Source organism: Protomyctophum bolini (genome assembly GCF_963924005.1).
Source record: "Protomyctophum bolini genome assembly, chromosome: 5".
Taxonomy (NCBI): domain Eukaryota; kingdom Metazoa; phylum Chordata; class Actinopteri; order Myctophiformes; family Myctophidae; genus Protomyctophum; species Protomyctophum bolini.
The window spans coordinates 40,107,218-40,132,625 of NC_137866.1; the positions used below are offsets into that span (position 1 = coordinate 40,107,218).

At 49.1% G+C, this 25,408-nt stretch overlaps 1 protein-coding gene across 1 annotated transcript in view; it reads right to left on the reverse strand.

Annotated features, from left to right (window-relative positions):
* camta1a (calmodulin binding transcription activator 1a) overlaps window positions 1-25,408 on the reverse strand; it is a gene marked incomplete at both ends in the record, with an annotated part of 412,052 nt that overhangs the window by 51,813 nt on the left and 334,831 nt on the right. The window contains 3 exons of the mRNA XM_080762953.1: window positions 20-1,796; window positions 3,425-3,565; window positions 15,217-15,370. Of these exons, the coding sequence (XP_080619079.1) occupies window positions 20-1,796; window positions 3,425-3,565; window positions 15,217-15,370 (2,072 nt within the window). The remainder of the gene's footprint in view (window positions 1-19; window positions 1,797-3,424; window positions 3,566-15,216; window positions 15,371-25,408) is intronic.

Genomic DNA, 25,408 nt, shown 5'->3' on the forward strand with positions numbered 1-25,408 from the left:
CTGCTGCTGCTGCTGTTGCTGTTGCTGTTGCTGCGAGCGGCCGTTGCTGTCGTTGCTGCTGTTTCCGTTACGAAGGACCACGCCTTCTCCTCCCCCGGGCCCTCCTGCTCTGCTGTCAGATCCCTGCAGGTAGTGCTCTGCCCCCCCTCCCTCTGCGTTGCCTCCTCCACAAGCCTGCTGGATGTGATCTCCAGGCTTGAGCAGGCCGTCAGCTCCGTTCTCTGTGGCTCCGCCCTGACCCGAGCCCTGCTGCTCCAGACCGACCACCTCCTCGTGTTCGGCGCCCATCCCGGGAAACCCTCCCTGGTACTGCAGCAGCTGCAGAGAGCCGGCCTGTCCGCCGGAGCCCTCCGTCGGGGAGCCTCCGTTGCAGTTGGACCTGTGCTGGCTCTGGTGGACCTGGTGGTGGTGGTGGAGGTGGCCGTTGCTGCCCGGAGAGTCCGTCTTCACCACCTGCAGGCCCATGTAGGCTCCGGAGTCGTGGGAGTTGTTGTGCTCCATCATGTGGGTCTTCTGGCCCATGCCGGCTCTCCCCTGCTGGGCCTGGCCCGTCTGAGAGGTGTCCTGGAGGAAGAAGCTGGGCGAGCGGCTCTGGTGGGACATGTGAGGGCTGGACATGGCCTGGGCGTAGCTCACCACGGCGCCGCTGTTGGTGTAGTCCTGCTTGGCGTCGATGGCACTGAAGTCCATCTGCTCCAGGGTGGTGCTGGGGCTCAGACCGCCCCCGGAGGGGAGCAGGGAGCCCGCCGGGGCCAGGGTGAGGCTGGGGCTCAGACCGCCCCCGGAGGGGAGCAGGGAGCCCGCCGGGGCCAGGGTGAGGCTGCCATGGACGGACGTCGTCCCCGAGGCCACTGACACTCCACTGCCACAGTTGCCCACCGGCCCCACCTGGTAGCCGCTCTCCTTGGCCAGCTGCTGCTCGAAGGACGTGTCCTCCGTCTTGATGTTCTTCACCAGAGCGGCGCTGAACACGTAGCTGTTGTCCGCCACGGAGGGCGAGCGCTGCAGGGCGCCGTTGACAGAGCAGGACGAGGGGTTGCTTTCCGTCTTCATGGCGCTGCCCCCGTAGGTCTGGCCCTGCTTGGGGTTGTTCAGGAAGCAGTCAGGGTCAAAGTTCATGTTGGTCTCGGGGATCTTGATGGAGCCCGAGTCCAGGCTGCTGGAGAGCACCAGCTCCTCGGACAGCATGGATAGGCCGTCTCCGGCCCCGGTGCTCCCAGCCTCTCCCACTCCTCCGCCGGGGAAGGCAAACTTGTGGCCGTCGGAGCCCACGGACATCACCAGGCCCTGGGCGGCGGTGTCCGGGCCCATCAGGTGAGCGTTGGGGCCTCCGGTAGGCGACATGCTGTAGACGGGGTCTCCGGTGACCTCGGACATGAAGACGCTCTGGGACAGGCTGGACATGACGGAGGCCACGTGACCCATGCCCGTCACCGCGGGGCTATCGGCCATGTCCGGGTCGCTGTTCAGCCCGCTGCTGATGGACACCGGGGAGTTCTGGGTGGTGTCGGGGACCTCCACCTGGTTGGTGGAGGACACCTCCATGCTGTTCTGGTGGAGCAGGGCCGGCTTGTGGACCTTGCCGTTGCGCTTCTCCCTGGCGCCGACCGCCCCGCCACCTCCCCCGGAGCTCTTGCCCCCGCCGTGGCCGCTGTGCTCGGTCTTGCCCTCCGACACGTCATTGTTCTGGACCTCGGAGTGGGCGCTGCCGTAGCTGCCGGAGCGGGCGTCCACCTTGGGCGAGATGATGCGGTGTTTGGCGCTGTTGCACTTGTGGTGCACGCTGCTCCCTGCGCCTGCACGGACAGAGACAGAAATGTGAGGGGGAGAGGTGAGGAGGGCAAGAGTGAGTGAAAAAAGAAAAAGAGGAAAGATAAGAGACATGATCAATGACGTGTACCTATACTGTAGAACAGTCACAGTGTTGCCCAACTATTTGACCTCTTAAGTGGTCAGATAGGTGTCCACATTCAGAGTTTATATTAATGATCAATCAATCGATTGTGTTCCGGCTTGGATCAATGGAAGTGGCGTAGTATATAGCTTGAGGAATTCAATGGACAGGTGGCGCCATCCTGTGAGGTTTTCAGCTATTATGGTGTGATGTCACGTTCTCTTATACTTTAGGTTCCTATATTTATCAGTATCTAATAATTTTTTTAAGGTTTTATAGAAAAAAATACCAAGACATTTTGTTTTACATAATCTTTTTTTTTATATTAATGCTATTATTATAAATACAATCTTAGTGTTTCGCCAATTATTTGGGAGCCTGCTTGTAATATCCTTATGCCCCACCGGTGGACCCCGGCTCACAGGTTGGGAATCGCTGACTTATAGGAGCGAACCATAATTAACCACACAAAGCAGCACCGACAACCGGAACTATACGTTTAACGGCACATTGGTGGTGTGAAACTGTCGGGGAATGTTTTACTGCTTTCTTTGTTTGTGCATTTGTCTGTGAAAGAGCAATGTTCTCCTCGAGGAAGGTCCCGCTCAGCCAACGGCTCGTTACCCCTCAGCTCATCAGAAATAAAACCAAAACAAAAGGAAAGAAATCCAATTGGGGATTCTACAGAACACTTCGTCTTTCAGTGATTCTACAGAACACTTCGTCTTTCAGTTTGCAACCAAACGACCTTCTCCTCTACACCCCCCACCCCTCCCAACCCCACCCACACTCGTGAAATTGTTGGGTCATGTGATTGATTAGCGTGACTCTCTAGAACAGCTGTGCAATTTCAGATACGGCTTTGTGACCATTATCAGTGAGCAACAAGTAATAAGCCGATACCCCCCTGATGCTCTCCACGTTCTCTATAAATCTCCTACCTATAAAACAGCTGATAATGAACAGTCTCTCTGCAACCTTTCCAGTTGTTCTCTTGTTGTCTTTGCCACTGCCACCACCACCACCCACACTCCCATTTACCCCTCGCATCCCCATAGTCCATTGTTTCTCAACGTCTTATCCGGGGACCCCCAGGGGTCCAAAAAGGGTTCCTTGTGGGAGTCTGGTTCCATTTGTTGATTTTACGGTGCAGATTGGGGTTCCAGTATCAAGACAACGGAACACAACGTGCAACAGAACACAACATGGTGTGGCGCCATCTTGTGAGGTTTGGCCGCTATAGCATTCAATGGTGTGACGTGCACGTTCTCTAGTTTAGCTCAGTGATTCTCAACCCTTTTTCATGTAAATGGACCCGCAGTTTGATATGCATTATAGGACCCCACATTTGATACTGTGATTTTAATCTCCGGGACTCCAGTGTTAATTTAGCTCTGAGAGTGTACAGATAGTGTACTGTTCCACCTGTGCACTCTCAGAGTTAACAGACCCGTTAGGGTCCATTGTTTTGACCCCATTTTGGGTGGTCCCCCGGACCACACGTGGAGAACCAGTGCCATAGTCCCTTACCCAGGGTGCCCGTGCAGAGGCAGTTGTGAGTCCGGGGGGGTGGCTTGGTTTGGTGGCTGTCCAGAATCTGTTGCACCAGCTGCTCCACTGAGAAGCCAGAGCTGCTGTTCCCGTTGCTGCAAGTCCACTTGATGCCATGAACTGCCGGGAGAGAGGAGACACGGAGAGATGTCAGCCTGACCCAACAGACCACCACAGCCATGCCAGCCCCCCGCCCGCCCCACCCCAACCTAACCAAGTACATGTACTCAAGTATTGTACAATTGTGAGGTATACTCTTACATTTTTGCTTTACTTGAGTATGCACATTTTTCAATACTTTATAGGTAGGCTATAGGCTATATACTTTAGGCAAATATTGTAAATCTTTGCTCTACTTCAGTTAATATGTAACAACTTTACTTACTTACAGCACGTTGCAGGTTTTCAATTATACAAAACATACATTAGCCAATTAAGCCCTATGTTATACTTTGTCCGTTTACAAAGCAAAGACTATATTCAAAAGTATAGCAGATCTATAAGCTCAACACGTTGTGACCTTATAAGATCTTTTTAAACGGTTGGACACAAAGTAAAAATTCAAATATAGGACTTTTACTTTTTTTTAAGCCACCACTGCAGCCACCCACCCACCGCCCGCCTTCCCTCCTTCCATCTGCCCCACCCTACCCTGCCAGCAATGCCCTGCCGCGCTCACTGGACCTCGCATCGCCACGCTCCCGTCAACACAGTGGCATGATGGATATTGCTTTATATCATAGCATAGGGTAGTACAGCAATTCTCAACCTTTTTCATTTCAAGGACCCCCAGTCTGATTTGCATTAGGCCAGTGGTTCTCAACCTTTTCAGGCTATGACCCCCGAAATAATCGAACTGGGGACCCCCCAGCCTGACAACAAGCACTTGGAAATCATTTCTGGGATTCATTCAAGTCGCACAATTACCAAGATAAGAAAGAAACTTTCGTTTTCATATGCACTGCACTCAATTTGTGTACTGCATTATATTATGCAGAAGTTGTGCTCACATTCCATTTAGTTTAAATGACTGATACAGTACACTGTATACCAAATCACAATGTTTCATAAACAGACGATTAGGACATATTTTCAGGGGGATGGGCTGCCTCTGCCCAGCCCACCTGCAGGCTATAGACACTCAAGCCAGACAACTGTTCGAAAATATTTGAATGCTATACAGACGGTCTGCTATAATTTGTTTTCTGTGTATTGTCTCAGTTTCTGATGTACAGACTGTTAGGCAGAAGCATTTAAAAACTGTGTGAGCCAACAAGTCTGTCTTGAGAGAGTTCCTGCAGGCCTAGAACTTGAACAAAACATTGGCAATTATGTTGAAATGCTGTTGTGTTTGGAGCTTTAAAACCACATGCTCTGCATAATGAACTAGGAACTAGGACACAGCTTTTTACGTGTTGCTGCTTTGACACACACACACACACACACACACACACACACACACACACACACACACACACACACACACACACACACACACACACACACACACACACACACACACACACACACACACACACACACACACACACACACACACACACGCACAGTTGCACACGCACGCACAGAGAGAGAGAGGGAGAGAGAGGGAGAATGGGAAAGTGTATCACCAGAACGGCCTGTTACTGAAAAGATCGCTACACACTCTCTCTATAGTCATGTGATCAACATGGATCTGCATTTTTTCATATTCCATCTCAATTGGCTGATTGGCTTCCAAAGTTTGCAGGATTGGTCCGTTTTAGAAAATGCCTCAAATCATGAACGCAGCATGCAATTTACGATCGATCTGTATGAAAGGTCAGGACCTTGGCCTTTCACATCTGCCTTTTATATAGTGCCATCAGGAGGCCGACTTAAAAACACACGTTTTTAGATTCTGTTTTTAGATTCTGTCCAAAATTCCAACACATCAAGATTCCATCCGAATTGGCTAGCATTGCTCCAAAGTACAATGTATTTAGCACTCACACTAGGCTGATGAATAAATCCCACCCTTTTCACATTGGCCTGTTATAGCGTCACCAGCAGGTGGATTTTTGTAAAACACATTTTTGGAACAAAATGCCTCAAATCATTATCGATTGATTGACCGATTGAAAAAAGTTAAAAAAAAAAAAAAAAAAAAAATGAAATGCTATTTTTAATGGTAGATACTGTGGTGTGAGCTCTCACTTCTCTGTCACTATTAGTGACACATTTACGGCATGCTTCACTGAACTACATTGCACGCACGCACGCGCACACGCACACACTCTCTCTCTCTCTCTCTCTCTCACACGCACTGCTGAGGCCTCCCTGTGTGAGAGCTGATGAAGGTGACAGTCCGCTGTACACCCCCCACCCCACAACATACAACACACACACACACACACACACACACACACACACACACACACACACACACACACACACACACACACACACACACACACACACACACACACACACACACACACACACACACACACACACACACAGCATGTGCCTCTACTCTGACATGTGGCAGGGCGGTGGCTATTTGTGAGGAACATCACCTATCTGCTACCCACTCTGCTCTCCTGCAGCCGGAGAAACCTCGAGCCTCAGGAACAAAACCTTTATTTCGTCACTTTGTGTGTGTGCGTGCGTGCATGCAGGGCTGTGTGATGCGTAGTGCAGTAGGACTGCAGTAGTGCTTGTAGTTAGTGCATGTTGTGCATGTTGCTTCTGCTTGCTACTCTGCTTTCAGCTACTGCCGCCGGCTAGCCCTCCTCGCGGGGGGTGAAAAGAGGAGCTGAGCTGCGTAAGTCTCCTCCTGCCGGTACACAGCCTCTCCACCGCCAAGACTTCTGCAGTGCCTCCTCGTGGCCACACACGGTAACTGGGTACCTTGCGGTCCCAGGCCAAACTGTAGAGGATCTCGGAGCAACAGTGGGCCCCAGAGGCAAGGCGTGCAGGCCCACCGGTGTGTGGACACGCCCTGGCGCCTGCCAACCACTGTCCCAGCTATGGGCAAATAGCATGGGCAGGTGGGGCTCATAGCCGTGGAAGGCAAGGCAACCCATCTAGGAGAAGGACACTCTGAATTAAAACCAGGACTGCGAGGAGTTGCGCCCCACAGTCCTTAATTAGCATTGTAAAGCCAACCATGAAGTACAAAGTCATCCCAAATCCTATACTTCCAGCAGCGGGAGTCTGCAGGAACATCGCAGCGGACGGTGGTGTTGGTCCTCCTCCCGGAGGACATCATGACGATAGGACCTTAAACCCGCGAGGGAGGGCCCTGTCCGATCACAGCACCCCGTCCAATGCACTCTTGCGTTGTCGGAGACCATTTCTTATGGGAACCTTCAACGCATGTACAGTAAGAGAAGATGCTAGACTGGTGGAGCTAGCACACTGTGCTGAGGAAAGGGGAGTGGAGATCCTGGGGATCCAGGAACACAGGAGAGTGCACACTGAAGACCGGATCGTGTACCGCAGAGTGGAGAGATGCACGCTCATCACTTCATCCGCGTGGCGAAACGAGGCCCAGGCTGCAACAGGGGGCGTAGGGCTACTGCTGGGTTCTCGAGCGCGTAAGGCTCTCCGTCGGGCTTACCATCACACCGACAGGATCCTTATCGCAGAGTTCTCAGGCAACCCAGTAACAACAGTCATAGTTGTGTACTCGCCCACCAACGTGGCACCACCTGAGGAGGTGGAGAAGTTCTACGAGGACCTTTCAACAGCGGTTCAAGATGTCCCAGCGCACAACTTTCTGGCAATCCTGGGGGACTTCAACGCAAGGCTCGGACCAGAGGACGCGCCCTTCCCATATCATGACTCTACCAACCGCAATGGTGCACACCTTGCCTCCCTCCTCATGGAACACCAGCTACTGGCAGCGAACACCATATTCAGGAAAAGATCAGGCAAGAGATGGACGTTCCAAGACCGAGCCTCAGGTATGCTACGACAACTGGATTATATACTAGTGAGGCAAAAGTGGAGGAATTCCATCCTGAATGCTGAGGCATACAGCACGTTCAGCTCTGTGGGCTCTGACCACCGCGTGGTCTCCATGAGGGTGCGACTGAGCCTCAGGGTCCCCAAGCCAAGCCCTAAAATCCGCTATGACTGGAAGGCATTCTCAACAGACCCTGGCCTGCAAGCCAGGTACACAGAGGAGGTCACAAGGCGCTTTCAGCTGCTGGATGAGGGTGAGGAGCCCAACAATGAATACAGGCGCTTCGTTGTCGCAAATGAGGAGGCAACCAGGCTGTGTGTGCCTGTTCTGGATAAATCCAGAACCACCCTGCAGTCCAGGCACCCGGAGGTCGTGGCAGCACGAGGAAGGGTGGAGGAAGCACGGCTTGGCTTTGCGCGAGAGCCAACTGCGGAGAGACGTGGGCGACTGAATGAAGCCAAACAGCTTCTATTCAGAACCTACGATAAGATCAAAGGGGAGGAACTCATGGAGAGGGTGCATAGAGTCCAGGAAGCGCAAGGTGAGAGGCAGTACGGTGAGGCCTGGAAGGTCATCAACGAAATGACTGGACGGAAGAGGACCAAGGAGGGACAGGTGGAGGGGCTCAGCCCTGAGGAAAGGGTGAACACCTGGTTCAACCATTTCCAAAGGTTGCTGGGAACAACAGTTGAGGGAGAGGAGGAGGACATACCACCATTACTCCAGAACCTCGACATCAATGATGGCCCCTTCACGGTCAGTGAGTTAGCCAGGGCGAAAGCCACACTGAGAGTGGGCAAAAGTGCTGGGCCGGACGGCATACCTCCAGAGGTGGTAAAGAACTGCGGGTTTGACAACGTCATCCTACAGTTCTGTAACCTCGCCTTGCTAAACAGCAAGCAGCCTGACATTTGGTCTCTGTCCAACATCATCCCTGTGCCTAAGGCCGGGGACCTCTCGAAGCCAGACAACTACCGAGGCATCAGCCTGACATGCATCACCGCAAAGGTCTACAACCGTATGATCCTGAACCGGATAAGGCATGCCATCGACCCTCATTTGAGGGAGAACCAAAACGGTTTTCGAGAAGGGAGAACTACCGTGGCCCAGATCTTGGCCCTAAGGAGAATCATTGAGGAGGTCAAAAGGAACAACCTGACTGCCGTGTTGTGTTTTATCGACTTCAAGAAAGCATTTGACTCGATACACAGGGGAACGATGATGAAGATCCTTAAGGCCTACGGTGTCCCTCCCAACTTACTCCGGGCAATAGAAACCATGTACGCAGGAACAAGGGCCAAGGTGTTGACTCCAGATGGCAACAGTGAGGAGTTTAACATCGTGGCTGGAGTACTGCAAGGAGACACCCTAGCCCCCTTCCTCTTCGTCATAGTCCTGGACTACGCGTTGAGGAAGGCCATCAATGGAAGAGAGCAGGACCTTGGCCTCACCATAACACCAAGGAGGTCGAGGCGACACCCAACAGTAGTCCTGACAGACTTGGACTACGCGGACGACATCAGCCTGCTCTCTGACCACGTGGAACAAGCGCAGGAGCTCCTGACCAGGGTGGAGTCAGAATGTGCCAAGGTTGGCCTCCGGCTGAATGCCAAGAAAACTCAAGTTATCACTTATAACATCCCATCAGAGCATCCACCTCTAACAACAACAGAAGGCACTGCTTTGAAGGAAGTCAATGACTTCAAGTACCTGGGCTCATGGGTCAACTCCACCGAACAAGACCTGAAAGTGAGGAAGGCCCTTGCATGGAGGGCCCTAAACGGCATGGCCAGCGTATGGAACTCCAACCTCCCCTGTCAAACCAAACTCAGCTTCTTCTACGCAACGGTAGAGTCTGTCCTCCTATATGGCAGTGAATGCTGGACCTTGAAGCCAACCCTGCAGAAGTCTCTCGATGGGTGCTACACCAGAATGTTGCGGGCAGTACTCAACATCAATAAGAGCACACATGTTACAAACACAACTCTGTATGATGGAATGCCAAGGGTGACCCAGAAAATAGCAGCCAGGAGAATGAGACTAGCAGGACACTGCCAAAGACACCAAGAGCTGCCAGCCAGTAAACTAGTGCTGTGGGAACCAACACACGGGCACCGGTCACGAGGACGTCCAACGCTAACATACGTGGATGTACTCAAGAACGACGCAGGAGCGCAAAGTACTAACGAACTGGCCAGATGTATGGAGAACCGGGATGACTGGAAACGACGATGGAGGGCTCGTCTGAGGACGACCTAGAGAGAGTCAGGAGGAAACCTTGTATGTCCAAAACAGTTACTTTTCAGGAAAGAAAAAGAAGAAGAAAAAGATGGATCCAATGCAGTTGAGCTTAATGAGCTATACCTTTACTTTGCCTGTTAGCATTTTTCAAAACGTTCTACATCTAGTCCAAACTCGTTACTATTTCTCATTGGTTACATATTTAATTGTTAAAGGACCACTTCACCACTTTTCAACCTATCTTCATATAATAGGTCCTCACTAATAATCATGAAAAAATGGCGCAATGTTTTTCTACTGAATACTAGTCCTGACAAGTTGCAATGCGAAAATGGAAGCTATCGTTCTCACGATAATGAAAATTGAAAAGAAAAAGAAAAAAAATCTTGTTTAAAAAAATATCTGCCTAATGATGATGTCACTGGAAGACGGTTTCTAAACTGCCCACAGCCTTCCTATGAGACACAGACTGAGTAGAACAAAATCGTGCCATTAGTGAGGACCTATTATATGAAGATAGGTTGAAAAGTGGTGAAGTGGTCCTTTAAAACAAACAGACAGACTGAACCACTTTCACTTTCTATCGAAAATGCTAATAAAAATAACGGAGATAGCTACAAGCGAGTCTTGACACGGTGCGTTGTGCACTTGGAGATTGGCTATTTCCGCAACTTTAGCACAACACTCTTGTATGATAGGGCATTCATTTAGTAAAAAGTAAAAAAGTAAAAAAATCTGACATACAAGGTTTCTGCATGCCCTACAAGTGACTATTTTCTCCTGCACAGCTCCAGTCAGTCCCTGGATCTATAGTCACACCTCAGCTAGCAAACGTCCTAATACCTCTCATCGCTCGGCTCGCTGGTCAGCCAACGGTTCTGACAAATCCTGTTATAGGATTTCTACTATTTCATACTGTACTACACTGTGACTGCTGCTGCTGCTTCTCATAGTCTCTCAACTGCACAAAATACGCACGCACACACACAATAAAGATGGAAATATTTCAGAAGGGGAGCATATTTAGATTATCAAACTATATCAAGGCAACATTAATATAGGCTCCACACACTTCAATACCTCCTTCAGTTAAATAGGTGCGAGGACAAGAGAGAGAGAGAGAGAGAGAGAGAGAGAGAGAGAGAGAGAGAGGCAGGCTCTGTTGAGGACACTGCAGGAACAAAAGTAGAGTGTGTTTCAGATAATTGAATGAGGCTTTTTTAACTCCAAAGTTTAAAGATCTCTGGCAGATTACAGGCTGGTGACCAGCAGATGTCAGGAGAGCTGCTGCCTACAGCGCTCTGCTCCAGTGACAGCCCACTGCATCAGCCCAGTGAGAGACCCACACACACACACACACACACACACACACACACACACACACACACACACACACACACACCCAAGTCCCTGACAACGACAGAAACAACATTAAGTGTATTATTATTTTTCATTATCACATTTCCGTTCCGGTGTGTGTTTCTTTCTGAAATGGCTCGATATGCTGCACAGCATGCAGCCATTATTCCGAAGCTCATTATTCGGACAATCGGACTATCTCTAACCCTTTAACCCAGGGGTTTTCAACCCTTTAACCCAGGGGTTTTCAACCCTTTAACCCAGGGGTTTTCAAACCTTTAACCCAGCGGTTTTCAACCCTTTAACCCAGGGGTTTTCAACCCTTTAACCCAGCGGTTTTCAACCCTTTAACCCAGCGGTTTTCAACCCTTTAACCCAGGGGTTTTCAACCCTTTAACCCAGGGGTTTTCAACCCTTTAACCCAGGGGTTTTCAACCCTTTAACCCAGGGGTTTTCAACCCTTTAACCCAGGGGTTTTCAACCCTTTAACCCAGGGGTTTTCAACCCTTTTCATTTCAAGGCCCATTATTTATTCTGCACTTTTGATTGAATGTGCATGAAAATCTGACAGAATTATTATAATCTCTTTCCGGATACTACTCATTGTCAGACATCGTAACACAAGTGACTATGGTTATCACTTGAGACAAGGGCAATCCCAGTTGATGTTCAGGACCTGACAGTCCGCAGTGTAAAGAGTGTCAAATCGTTGAGAGGAGGCGACACTATAGCTTTTGCTAAAAAAGGGTCTGACAGAGGCAGAGCCCTCGGCAAAGCCCAATTACATAACCGAGGCAAAAAGCAGACTGAAGCCAACATTATGCTTCGCTGTGCAACGGTGTTGCAGTGGACCAAAAGTATAGACGATTTACAAGCTCACAATGTGCCACAGATGTGAGCTTGTAGATCGGCTATATTTTTCCGCGTGAAACCGGCATACGGCAAAGTGTAAGTAGGGCATTACAGGACACGGGGAGAGCCTCACTCACGGACCTGCCTCTGACTCAGAGATGGTGATGGAGAGCAAAGACTGACAGTTTACAGCCACCAGCTACCATGTGCCACCGCCGTGTCCAAACTGTCCCGTCTCCTCTGGTCGGCTCGGTCTGGACACGGCCCCTCTTTAGGCCTATTCATGGCAGCAGTGGAGGCAGCGTCAGCCGCCAACCAAACCATTGTCACATCATCATTATCATCCTGATTGCTCTATGTGATATGCTCTATTGCTCTGTCTGTCTGTCTGTCTGTCTGTCTGTCTGTCTGTCTGTCTGTCTGTCTGTCTGTCTGTCTGTCTGTCTGTCTGTCTGTGGGCTGTAGGGGATGACAGAGGGAGACTAGATGGGTGCCAGAGACAGCACAGCAGTAAAGGTTACAGATTCAGGGCAAATAAACATACAATGGATACAAAAGCATGACATGCTTTGACAAAATAACACCCTCAAACTAAGATGACTAAAGTATACACATACACACAATCCACCTGCCAGATGCAGAACATTCCCAGAGCAGCTTTGTGTCTGGAGGACCGATGCTGTGTTTATTATAGCAACACAGTGTCCAACACAGTGTCCAAACACTAACACATGCAGAGCCCTCTTCTGTTTTCTCTCTTCAAAACACGGCAGGGTGTTAAAGGACAGTGGGTCAGGTGAGGGGCCATTGTGCACGCAGGGGGAGGTGCTTCTGTGTGCAAGGGTTGCACAAGTATGGAGTCGTAAAGCCGATTTATACCTGGTCAATCGGTCAATCTACATGCTCACAACGCGCCGCAGTGCAACGCCCTGTGAGCTTATAGATCGGCTATTGCCGGTGCGTGACTGACATCGGCTCGCAACCCAGCACAGATCAGTGGAAGAGGGGGAGACAACAGTCATGAATGAGCGCAACCGATCCGTGCGTGTGTAGTGTATCCACATGGTGTTTTCATTGTATCATTAGAGGTGTCAAACTGTTTGTGCAGTGGAGTATCATTCATGTGGCGAGAAAAAGTGAAAAACAGAATAACAGAAGAGAAGCGTGAGATGGACAAGGGGTCAATTATACGGTGGATGTTGACGCACTCTTTTCAGAGGGGGGCAGGGGGCCGGGTGGGGTGGGGGGGGGGGGTATAACTAAGTAGCAGCTGAACTAGCTGGGAGCCGTCATCATTACGTGAGAAACTTCCCCTTGGCTCGATATCAATCATACATCAAAGTGTGTCAGGCAGCGACAGCTCTGCACAGGTATAATAGGAAGAGAGGGAAACCTGCAGGCTCATCCCAGCTTCCATCCAACACAAACCTCTCCAAGGGGGCTTCGGGAAGACATGTTACGTAAATGGAAAAAGAAAACAGAGAGATCCGCGCGCCACGGTCCTCTCCTCCCATGCATATCTCCATTGATGAATGCGCGAGCTACAGTAGTGAGTGAGATTTAGGTCACTTTGGGGGGGAATGAACTGATGTATAATTTAAGGTGGGATAATGCATGGATAATACAGTTTGCACTTTCTCTGCACCCGCTGCTCTCACAGACGTGTCACGAGGGGGGGGAGGGCTGTTCCGCCGAGGTGCCACTGGGTGGCAATGTTGCTCTGCCACAGGACTCGGTGGCGTTGACATTGCTGCTGCCGTTTCCATGGGAGAAAAGGAGAGATGGCTTGAATAGAGTTGAAGAGAAGAAGAACAAGAAGAAGAGAGAGAATGCCTTCTCGCTGCTCAGTAGCCCAGCAGCGTGAAGGCATCTCACCCTTCCGCCCACGTTGTCCCGACAACTCCCAAAGTTAACGACTTCGCGCATTACCGCAAATGGCGTTGGAGTTATTTTCTCAGGTTATTTTTTTTTTTTTGCATTAGGGCCGTGGATGTAAAATGAACACGGCAGCCATGTAGCGCCGCGGTCGGACCGTAGGTAGCTGTCCCGAGGTAAAGCTTTATGTTAAGGAATGTGTTCCAGCGGATAGCCAGCAGAGCACTGAAGGGTATAACGATACGCTCCACGCTCCGCCGATCATGGCCGGGGGCCCAGCTGCCTTGTCGGTATGCGGCCAGTGTGTGTGTCTGTGTGTGTGTGTGTGTGTGTGTGTGTGTGTGTGTGTGTGTCTGTCTGTGTGTGTGTGTGTGTGTGTCTGTGTGCGCACTGAGTCGTAAGGCTGCTGCCATGCTTGCCTTTACCTGGCCACATCACCGATAATCAGCCGTCCGAGCATCAGTCAGTCACGGCTCGGCCTCTGATGCCAGACACATACCAAGACCATCGTCTGGCCGCTAAGGGCCCCTTTAAACGCAGCTCTCAATGATTTCCAATGTCCTACAAGGTCCCCATTTGGCTATTATCACCATCACACAAACCCTGACATTTTCCAAAACATCACCTCCATCTCTGGGCAGGTTGTGAGACTCGTAAAAAAATGAATTTAAAGCACACAGTCTCTCTCTCTCTCTTTCTCTCTCTCGCTGGTTACACTATATGGATCAATCCACTGAGATGGGGCAAAGGAGACAGAGTGAGAGAGAGATCGAGAGAGAGAGAGAGAGAGAGAAAGAGAGAGATCGAGAGAGAGAGAGAAAGAGAGAGATCGAGAGAGAGAGAGAGAGAGAGAGAGAGAGAGAGAGAGAGGAGGTGTGAAGGATTTCTGGTGAGTCAGACTCTCCACCTACGCAGTAGCATGAATCAATATGCAGCTCGGCCTTGGCTCGGAGAGAGGAGGAGGCACATGGTTGGGGCCTAGCTGGTCATGGCAGGTTACTCACAGAGAGGAGGCCTCTGGTCAACGCCTCTCTGGCCCAGTGAGGAGGAGGCTGGGGCTGGTCAGCACGGTGCCGTCCAGAGGTCTGTGGTGGGAAAAGCCCACCTCTAGACCGTGTCCCATGGGCAGCAGACGGGCTCCGGTAGTAAAGAGGAGGAGGAGGAGGGCCCACGCACGCAGCAGCAACACAACATGGGATCACTCAGTGACCGAAGCTGCCCTCTGACCGAGGTGCTGAGTGCACTTTGCTGGAGCGGCTCTCTGCTAATAGGACGGGGCATTCAATGTTTCCGACAGCATCCATCCACCACCAGCGTGATTAGTCTCCATGCATGTGTACATGACAGGCCTGTTACAGTAAAGCCTTTTAGAGCAGACCGTGACTGTTTAGAGTCAAGGCTCCCATTAGAACCATTGAGGTCTGGATGGAAAAGAAAAAGAGAAAAAAAACACGAAAAGAATGAAAAGCTCCGACGCGATTGGTCGGATACTCACACATGGGCTTTAGCTGGCCAATCAGCTCCTCCTTGGTCCACTTGGCCCATTCCTTCTTGTCTGTGTTGATGGAGCACAGGATTGGACCGCATGGTTTCCCACAATCCTCTATGGCTGGAACATTCAAGTAGTGGACGAGCACGATGTCAGGGTTCTGGAAACCAGAAGAGAGAGGGGGGGGGGAGGGGTTAGACAAGTTAGATGGGGATTGAACATGGATGCGTGGGTGTCGTTGACACATGGAGCTGTGGGGGTCTTTATGTGTAGCCCCCCAAATTGACGGATGCACAGCAGCAACTGTGCAACTATATTTTTGTGTGTCAAAGTACGTGTGGCTCTGTGCGTAATCTGAATGTGTTTATCCCTGTGTGTGTGTGTGTGTGTGTGTGTGTGTGCATGTGTGTGTGTGTGTGTGTGTGTGTGTGTGCGCGCGCGTTTGTGCAATAATGTTCCTGGTAAGTTATTCATGTAACACACTTATGGCATTTTGTCAAGTCCTCCCACATGGTGAGTTGATGCCCTCAATTAACTCGTCCTGTATATTTACCCAGTCAAAATCAACAATTTGCCGCCTGCAAACTGTTACCGAGTTAGCCCGGTAAATTCCCTAAATTGACAGCTTATGAATAATAGGTGGCGATTAAAAGCAAGCCGCGTTTGGAGCTGGTGTGAATAACATCAACTCGACGGCGTAATCATGAATAGCTTTGATTAGGGAGCACAGCCAACGTTTGCAGCAAGGGAGGAGCGTTTCCCACGCCGCCTCTTATCGCTTCCCATTTATTATGAACATGCGACTGCCGCGTAACGTAACTGTGCGCTCGGCGTGCACGCACGCCTTCCCATACAGTACTCAGCAACGCTGCACACAACACTGTGCATTCACACACACAGCAGGACTGATTAGAAGGAACCTGCGTGCCGACAGACACAAACAGTAAGATGTGGGGGGAAACGGTAATTAGATGGATGGGGGCGCACGGAAACGCTTATATATATATATACACACACACACACACACACACACACACACACACACACAGATAATGGAGAAAGCAACAAAGATCTTGATAGAGAACAATGCGGTGGCAACATGTGTGTGTGTGTGTGTGTGTGTGTGTGTGTGTGTGTGTGTGTGTGTGTGTGTGTGTGTGTGTGTGTGTGTGTGTGTGTGTGACTGCAGTTTGAAGCTTCATCAGTGTTAAGTGGTAAATAAATCAAGGTGCTGCTGGGTCTGTGCTCTCTCTCTCTGTCCCATTAATCTGCTTCTGTTCTCTCTCTCTCTCTCTCTCTCTCTCTCTCCCTCTCCCTCACACAGGGGTGTGTGTGGGTGGGGTGGGGGATATAGGAGGAGTGTAAGCCTATACAAGCTCACATATTAATCGATAGTACAACCTGGTTCTTACAGGACACACCTATTCCTGCTACAACGAGGATTGGACACGATCGGACACCATTGATCCCCATGCAAACATTATTAACTATCAATCCATGTTACCTGCCCTCCGACAGGGCCGTAAAGAAGCCTGCCAGCACATTTATGATCCATCTGGAGTTATGTTTATGCCATATTTTAATCATAAAGCCTCATTTATTTTATTTATACTGTACCAGATATACACGCAAGCTCACAACGAAAACCTCTCGAGCCAAAGTGTATGTATCAAATAGGCAATAGGGATGAAGTGGTTAAATGTATTTATAATAATATTTATTTTATTTTATTTTATTTTATTTTATTTTATTTTATTTTATTTTATTTTATTTTATTTTATTTTATTTTATTTTATTTTATTTTATTTTATTATAACTAGAACTTCACTCTGTCGAGTGCCTACTTACTTGCAAGCAGAACAAGGAATGGATGAAGGAACGTTTAAAATGTTGAATTATTAGGTTTAGCTATTTGCTACCTACAGTACCTACTTTATGCATGTAAAAAAATAGTATTATGAAGTATGGTACAAGTTTCTATCTATAAAAGATATACAGTTTTATCGATTTAGAATTATTCTGGATCGCTTTTTAGTTTCTCAAAGAAAAATAAATCATCGATATCCGATGAAAAAAAGGTATATAAACTGAAATAAAATATGCTATAATGTATACAGTATAATTATTTAATTATTTATTTTAAATTGTCAATTGTTTAAATGTACTTAATCTTGGACTATAGTGATATTAATAATAAATGCCTCTGTGTATATATGTATATGTCATTTGTAAGTTGATTAGAGGTATACTGTGGTTACTTTGCGCCACTTTTGATGCGTATGCACCGTCCCAGCATATGACGTCAGGGTATAACTGGTATAACTAGCTCTCAATGATGACGTAATAAAGATGTGGATTAAAGGACCCAATGCCAGAGTGTCATTGGTTTTCGATGGTGACGTACGACCTCCACACTAGCACCGTCGTCTGGCCAGAACTAGAGTTCAAACTAGAGTTCTCAACAGGCCCGGAAATCAAGGCCCGGCCCTACCTGGGCCCTCATCAATACCCTGTACATTCAATACACTGCCCCCGCTGCCACCCTTAGATCTCTATATTATATGGAGCTGACCTGTTCTGACATTCCATCTGACCTCATCACACCCTGTACACTCAAGATACGCTCCATATGTGGCCAGTGCAAGGGCGAGGTCGCTTCTCGCCCTCAGGCGTCTAAACTGGTAAGTATATCCAAAAGATGCTATCAATGTACTTATAGTTACTTTATACAACCACTGGTGACACCATCGTAAGACGGAGCATAAATGAAGCATTAACTCTGCAGAGATGGAGTTGGGAATGTGTTGTCGATGCTTAGCTTACAGCACCACGGTGGCTCAATGTAAAATAAACAGATGCCCCCCCCCCCCCCCCCGGCTCCGTGCCAGGGGACAGCGAGGTATATGTTGTCCGCGACGCCGTCCCCATGTCCCCTGTCATTGGACCGGACACCGGGGGAGGTTGGCGTGCCTCTGGCCCGTTTGGACGGTGACAGGGCGAGCGAGTGTGCTGATGCCCCCAGATGGCATCACCAGCTGTGGCAAATCGCTGAGAGATGCCCTCGATTCTTAACTAGAACGAGAGGGGGCACGACGGCGCAGACGGCACCACATTCGCTGTGCACAAACGTCAATGCATGCACGCAACACACACACGCACGCAACACACGCACGCAACACACGCACGCAACACACACGCGCAACACACACACGCACGCAACACACGCACGTAACACACACACGCAACACACACACGCACGCAACACACGCACGTAACACACACACGCAACACACACACGCACGCACACAACAGACGCACGCAACACACACACGCACGCAACACACGCACGCAACACACGCACGCAACACACACACGCACGCAACACACGCACGCAACACACACACACGCAACACACGCACGCACGCAACACACGCACGCAACACACGCATGCAACACACGCGCGCACACACACACACACACACACACGCACACGCACGCACACACACACACACACACACACACACACGCACGCACACGCACACACACCATGGAACGGTTAACATTCCGAAAAACTAACATATTCCAAAAAAACTAAAAAAACAATCATATGCACAGTTATGCACACGCTTCTCCTGCCGACGCCCACGTACCCAGCTGTTGCAGACGCACACACACATTATACACACACCACTGAAACACGCGCACACACACGCACGCACACGATCACACAACCGGAGAGACCATTTGGCAGTATTACAGCTCTTTAAAAAAAAAGAAAAAAGAAAAAAAAGTAATTTGAACTGTGCTTTACTGTTATGCTAAATGTGTACTCCATCGTACGACGGTGTCAGGGAAAAACAAATCGTCTAAGATCTACAAGCACCAGTTGCAACAGTGCCATTTTTTCCCCTGCAAACTGCACCACATGAAGGATAGGTATAAAAGAGGATTTATCAGTCTGCTCTCAGCTTTACATCCACCACGTGATGTCTGGAACCGTCTTCTTTCCATTCCACACACTTCCCTTCATCCCTTCTTTCTTTCTCTCCCTCTCTTCCTTCCCTTCATCCCTTCTTTCTCTCTCTCCCTCTCTTCCTTCCCTTCATCCCTTCTTTCTTTCTCTCCCTCTCTTCCTTCCCTTCATCCCTTCTTTCTCTCTCTCTATCTTCTCCTTCTCTTTGCTAACACATTTAGCAGCAGTGGTGGAAAGTACATACTTAAGCACTGTACTAAAGTACATACTTAAGCACTGTACTAAAGTACGTACTTAAGCACTGTACTAAAGTACATACTTAAGCACTGTACTAAAGTACGTACTTAAGCACTGTACTAAAGTACGTACTTAAGCACTGTACTAAAGTACATACTTAAGCACTGTACTAAAGTACATACTTAAGCACTGTACTAAAGTACGTACTTAAGCACTGTACTAAAGTACATACTTAAGCACTGTACTAAAGTACATACTTAAGCACTGTACTAAAGTACATACTTAAGCACTGTACTAAAGTACGTACTTAAGCACTGTACTAAAGTACGTACTTAAGCACTGTACTAAAGTACCTACTTAAGCACTGTACTAAAGTACATACTTAAGCACTGTACTAAAGTACATACTTAAGCACTGTACTAAAGTACATACTTAAGCACTGTACTAAAGTACATACTTAAGCACTGTACTAAAGTACATACTTAAGCACTGTACTAAAGTACATACTTAAGCACTGTACTAAAGTACATACTTAAGCACTGTACTAAAGTACAATTTTGTGGTATTTGCATTTTGCTAGAGTATTTACAATATCCAGTACTTACTTCTACTCCACTATACATCTCAGAGGCAAATATTGTACTTTTACTCCACTACTTATTTTAAAACTTTAGTTACTATTCATTTCTAGACCTGTATACATTTGGGCCATTAATGTGACGCATTGTGAGCTTATGGATGTGCCATTTTCAAAATACTTTTATACATTTGAAAACTTGAAATGAGACATTCTGCATATAGTACTTTCACGTTTGGTATACTTTAACTATAATGTGCCAATACTTTTGTACTTAAAGTGTACTTTATTAAGTAAATAAGTAATTTTTTTATTCCAGACTTTTACTTGTAATGGAGTAGTTCTACATTGCAGTATTGATGCTTTTACTTAAAGTACTCCTCCTCCTCCTCCTCCTCCTCCCCCCACCAGAAGAAAACTACAACAACACAATGAAAATGTAAAGCGTCACATAAATCTATCAGGATGGTAATTTAATTTAATTTCCTGCTGGCTGCGTTCTCGTTCTCTCCCCACAGTGTAATATCAGGGCGGTTTAGTTCTTCCAGCAGCGAGCGGGGGGGAAACAAAAGGGCTGAGGGGGGAAACTTTTTGCCTGGATAGTGTTTTCTGTAGAAAATGAGATCTCATTAACTTATTGATTAATTGTGTAATGTAGTCTTTGGGTTGTTGTTTCTCGTTTAGGGACCAGGGGGGCGGGGCTGCTTTGCTTGCCAGCCCTCACTTCACTTCCGCACTGTGTGTGTGTGTGTGTGTGTGTGTGTGTGTGTGTGCGTGCGTGTGTGTGTGTGTGTGCGTGTGTGTGTGTGCGTGTGTGTGTGTGTGTGTGTGTGTGTGCGTGTGTGTGCGTGTGTGCATGGGCCCGATGTCCCCACAAATAGGCTATAGTATGTAGAAGTTGAGAAATAAACATATATGGCCCAGCCTTCATCCAATCAGGATGGAGAGGGGCCTTCCGCCAATCATGATTGAGCGGGGGCGGGCCTTGGTGTGTGTGCTGTTGGCCTGTCGCGTCCCCCCCCCCCCCACTGTAGTGCGTGCATGTGTACATCTTGATACCGGGGCAGACCGGGGAGGTTTCCAAATCACTGAATGCTCCTTTAGATTAACTTTGATTTTACAATATACATTGGGGTCCCAGAGCCAAAGGTATATAGAAATGCCATTAAATAGGTGGCCGGAGCCTAATTCAGGTCAAACCGCGACAAATAAATGGTTGAAAATCACTGCTAGAGCCGTAAAAGTCTTCTCTTATGGGGGTCCCTGGCATACATTTTCAAACGGGGGTCCGCAGGCTAATGAGTGTCCTTGACATGAAAAAGTTTGTGAACCAGTGCTATAAAGGCCTCATAAAGCTGCTATAATGTAGCGTGTCTCTATAGCCAGCGTTTTGATGTGGCTGCATTGTGCTAATGTTTGCCGCGCCTCCCTACAACAGATGGATAGATGTTGAGCTAATTACTAGCGGAGTCTTGGGGAGTCAGCCACAGGGGCGGCGGGCATGCTGAGTGGGTGGTGGGGAGCCTTCCTGCCCCTCCTTCTGCCAAACGCGCACGCACGCACGCACGCACACACACAAACATTGTACACAACACAAGACATTGCTATCGCTAGCCGAGGATAAGGGTGCCGTTGTAGCCAGGCAACAGGTTTTCTTTGGCACCCACCCACAAATACACACACGCGCGCGCCCGCATGCACATGCACATGCACATGCGTGCACACACACACACACACACACACACACACACACACACACACACACACACACACAGCTATTACTCCTACGCAACTCTCACTGACTGGCTGCCTAGCCCTGGAGTCAGTCATCCACCATCTTCTAAACCACAGGACAAAGACAGAGAGAGAGAGAGAGAGAGAGAGAGAGAGAGAGAGAGGTATAGAAGCTGTGTGTGTATAGTAGAGATTGTGTATGATGGACAGGGTGACCTGTGCTATACTGTCACATACAGTTATATATAGATACATACTACATATAGCTCCGGTGTGTCTAATGAGTGTGGAACGCATGCATCACGTCCTCTCTGTGACTGGCCCTGGAACATATACCGCTGGTCCTGTCCACTCACAGTGACCCCCCCCCCCCACACACACACACACACACACACACACGTGCAGGCCCACACCTCATTATACGTTAACGAGAGAGAGAGAGAGAGAGAGAGAGAGAGAGAGAGAGAGAAGAGGAGAGGAGAAACGATGATGAAGATCAGACTGGATGGGTGGCAAGACGTTGCTCCTCTCTGATAAAACAGATGGAGTTCTCAGTCTGGGGAAAAACTACTCCACTCTTCCTCTCGTTTGAGGAAGAGGAGGAAAACGCGTGAGAAAGGGTGTGATAAAAGCTGCAAAGTGGGAGAGGAACAAGAGAGAGTGAGAGACGGAGAGAGAGAGTGATAGACAGGGAGAGAGAGAGAGAGTGAGAGACGGAGAGAGACAGGGAGAGAAAGAGAGAGAGAGAGAGAGAGAGAGAGAGAGAGAGAGCGTGAACAGAGGATTGAGGCGGCTAGACTACAGGGAGATCCATTTCAATGCAGAATCATGAAAGCAGCTCAGTCAATTGTTTTGTCACAAACATTCAGCATCAAGGCGTAAATACAGAGGGGAGGTGTCTATGTTTGGGAGGCATGCGTGTTCGCGCACACGCCTTGTTTCCTTTTGTGTGCGCTAGCTCGTGCCTCTGCATACATTAAATTATAAATAGCGAGTGAATATGAGCGTCTAGAGGCAGATTTCATCTCTGCACGTTGCACGTGTGTGTGTGTGTGTGTGTGTGTGTGTGTGCGTGCAAGTGCGCATGCGTGCACAAGTGCGGTTTGAGTGTAATGAGCTGTGAGAGGGTTTGAACACATCTGCTCTTGTGGCTGTGTACAGTACATTCTGTATGCTGTTTGTGTATGCTGCTGTGCACTCTCTGTGAATTTGGAGTGTGCGTGACATGCGTGCGTGCGTGTTTTGTTACAGCTCAGGTCACGAGCCAGGACAAGGATGGCGGGTGATGCACAGAAAACATTTAAAATTAAAATTAAACAATTATAAAGTAAACAATATTACTGTCAATAAAATCAATAAAGTTGTTTAAGTGAATGCACTCTTCCTTGATATGATGCATATGTGTAGACACTGAACAGTACAGTACAGTACGTGTAAATTAACTTGTACATGTGGGTATGTTGCGTGTATGCGCTTGCATGTCCGTCTTTGTGCTCAAAGTGTGCGGCCATGCAGCGTGCGCGTGTGAGAGGTGATTAAGGCCCCTGGACTTTGGTGTGTGCCAGGGCAGTTGGCCTGGCATTGGCGCGGTGATGGATGGAGCTAGGGTGGCAGTCATTAGGCCACCTCGTGGCCCCTGGCACTGGGGTTGTGCTCTTAGACGCGGCCCCTCCCTCCCGTCTCCAAACCCCCCCCCCCCCCCCCGACGGTCACTCCAAGGTCAGCCTCCTGGGCGGCGCTGCGAGTTCACCTCCACCATGAGGCACACGACTTCTCACAACACTTTCTTCTTCCTCGTTTGTTTTGGAAGCCCTTCATCGCCAGAGGGGAGTGTTTGGGAACGTGGAGGAATAAGGCTTGGTTGATGTCTCACCTCGCTTTGTGCACAGCAGGCGCACGCACACACACACACACACACACGTAAGCACAAAACATGCACGCCGAGGTAAACAAAACCCCCGCTTCAACAACCCTCCCCAAATAAAGGCGGCAAACAGCCTGAGGCGGGCTGCGTAGGTAGGTGAAGCAGTTTGGTCCTCCACGTGAACTCTCTCTCTCTCCGGGTCGTCCGTTGACAAAGCCTTTGTTTAACCGTTCCCAGTTTAGAATACACAGACGCCACTAATTGGGGTGTCTGGAGTCAGCATGCCTGTGCTTAATGCCACTGCTCTCTGTTTCCACCAAACAACTCTATCCCCCGCCTCGCCATGCGATGCCAACCTAAGCCCATGCGGGCCCCTGGTGGGTACCAATCTGGGGGCAAAAGCATCCGCTTTAGCGAGGTTCTCCTCGTTGTGGAATCGCCTCGGAGGACCCCCGTCTATAACCCAGGTGTGTGGGAGAGGCTGGTGATGAGGGGTTCGTTCCTCAGCGCTCATCCTCCGCTGGCTGGCTTCCAGATATGAAAAGGCGTTGAAGTTCTTTTTTTACGGGGGGGGGTGGGAGTGGAGGAAGAGGCCAGTGTGTTTGAATGTGTTTCAGAGAGGAAGCCAGCGGCGCCGGCCTGTGATGTTTAATTCAGGAGCACATAATCACTCCGATGGAGTCAAGAGCAGCCTTTAAATAACTCAGTTTAGAGGGCAGAACTGTTCCACTCCGGGAGAGGAATGCATATGATGTGTCCGCATGTGTTTGTGTGTGTATGCGCATGCATGCGCGCGCATGCGTGTGTGTGTGTGTGTGTGTGTGTGTGTGTGTGTGTGTGTGTGTGTGTTTGTGTGCGTGTGAGCGCACATGGAGATCCATGAGTGTCTCTCGGTCTGTGAGTGCATATGCATGAGAGTGCTCCTCTACTTTTTCCGTGTGCGGGCCCCTTTCCTCATGTTGAAATATTCTCTTCATGCAAGGTATGCCGCTGTAAGAAACATAAAATACAGTCAAAAACCCCAGAAACCATAGCGGGAGACTGTTTCCATACCAAATGTCGGCGTGCTTTGCAATAAAAGTGCAAAAAGGGCCTCGGCGTTCAGCTGTGACTGTGAGAGAACATTCTGGATGCGAGCAGGCAGGCAGAAAGAAACTCTCTCAGTTTACAGCCCATACTTATTTATCCTAGGGCCCTCGCAGAGCCACACCAGCGTGCTCTCTCCATTAGCTGCAGTGGCCCCCTGTGAGTGTCTACGCTGCCCAGGGGCATGCTGGGAAAGGGCCCCATCAGGAGCGCCATCCGTCTGCCATAATGGCCTCGGCCGAGCCGGTGGCACTGATCCTAATGCTGGCTGGTCATCCAGGTGATGCCGTGTCACCGCTGCAACCAAGGAACGGGGGGGGGGGGGGGGGGGGCAGCTGCTCTGTACAGTATGTATGTACAGTATGCTCCACTTTGGTTTGTCTCTCTCTGCAGAGACTTAGATAGACTCTCTGTAGACTTAGATAGCATTTGATGTGGACTATAGTATTTTATGAAGACATAGCACTATAGCATGCATATAGTTTCATTATATTCCACTGTTATACGTTCTTAGCTTACGTATACGATTCATGATAACTACTTTTTTATGTATATGATGTATTGCCATGCTTTTTGTTCTTGCTTAATGTAAATCGCTCTGGATTAAGAGTGTCTGCTAAATGCCTAAATTGTAAAATTGTAATTGTCTCTGACTCACAACAACCTGTCTCAGCCTGGACCTTTCTGTCTCTCACTCTTTGACTCACAACAACAACCTGTCTCAGCA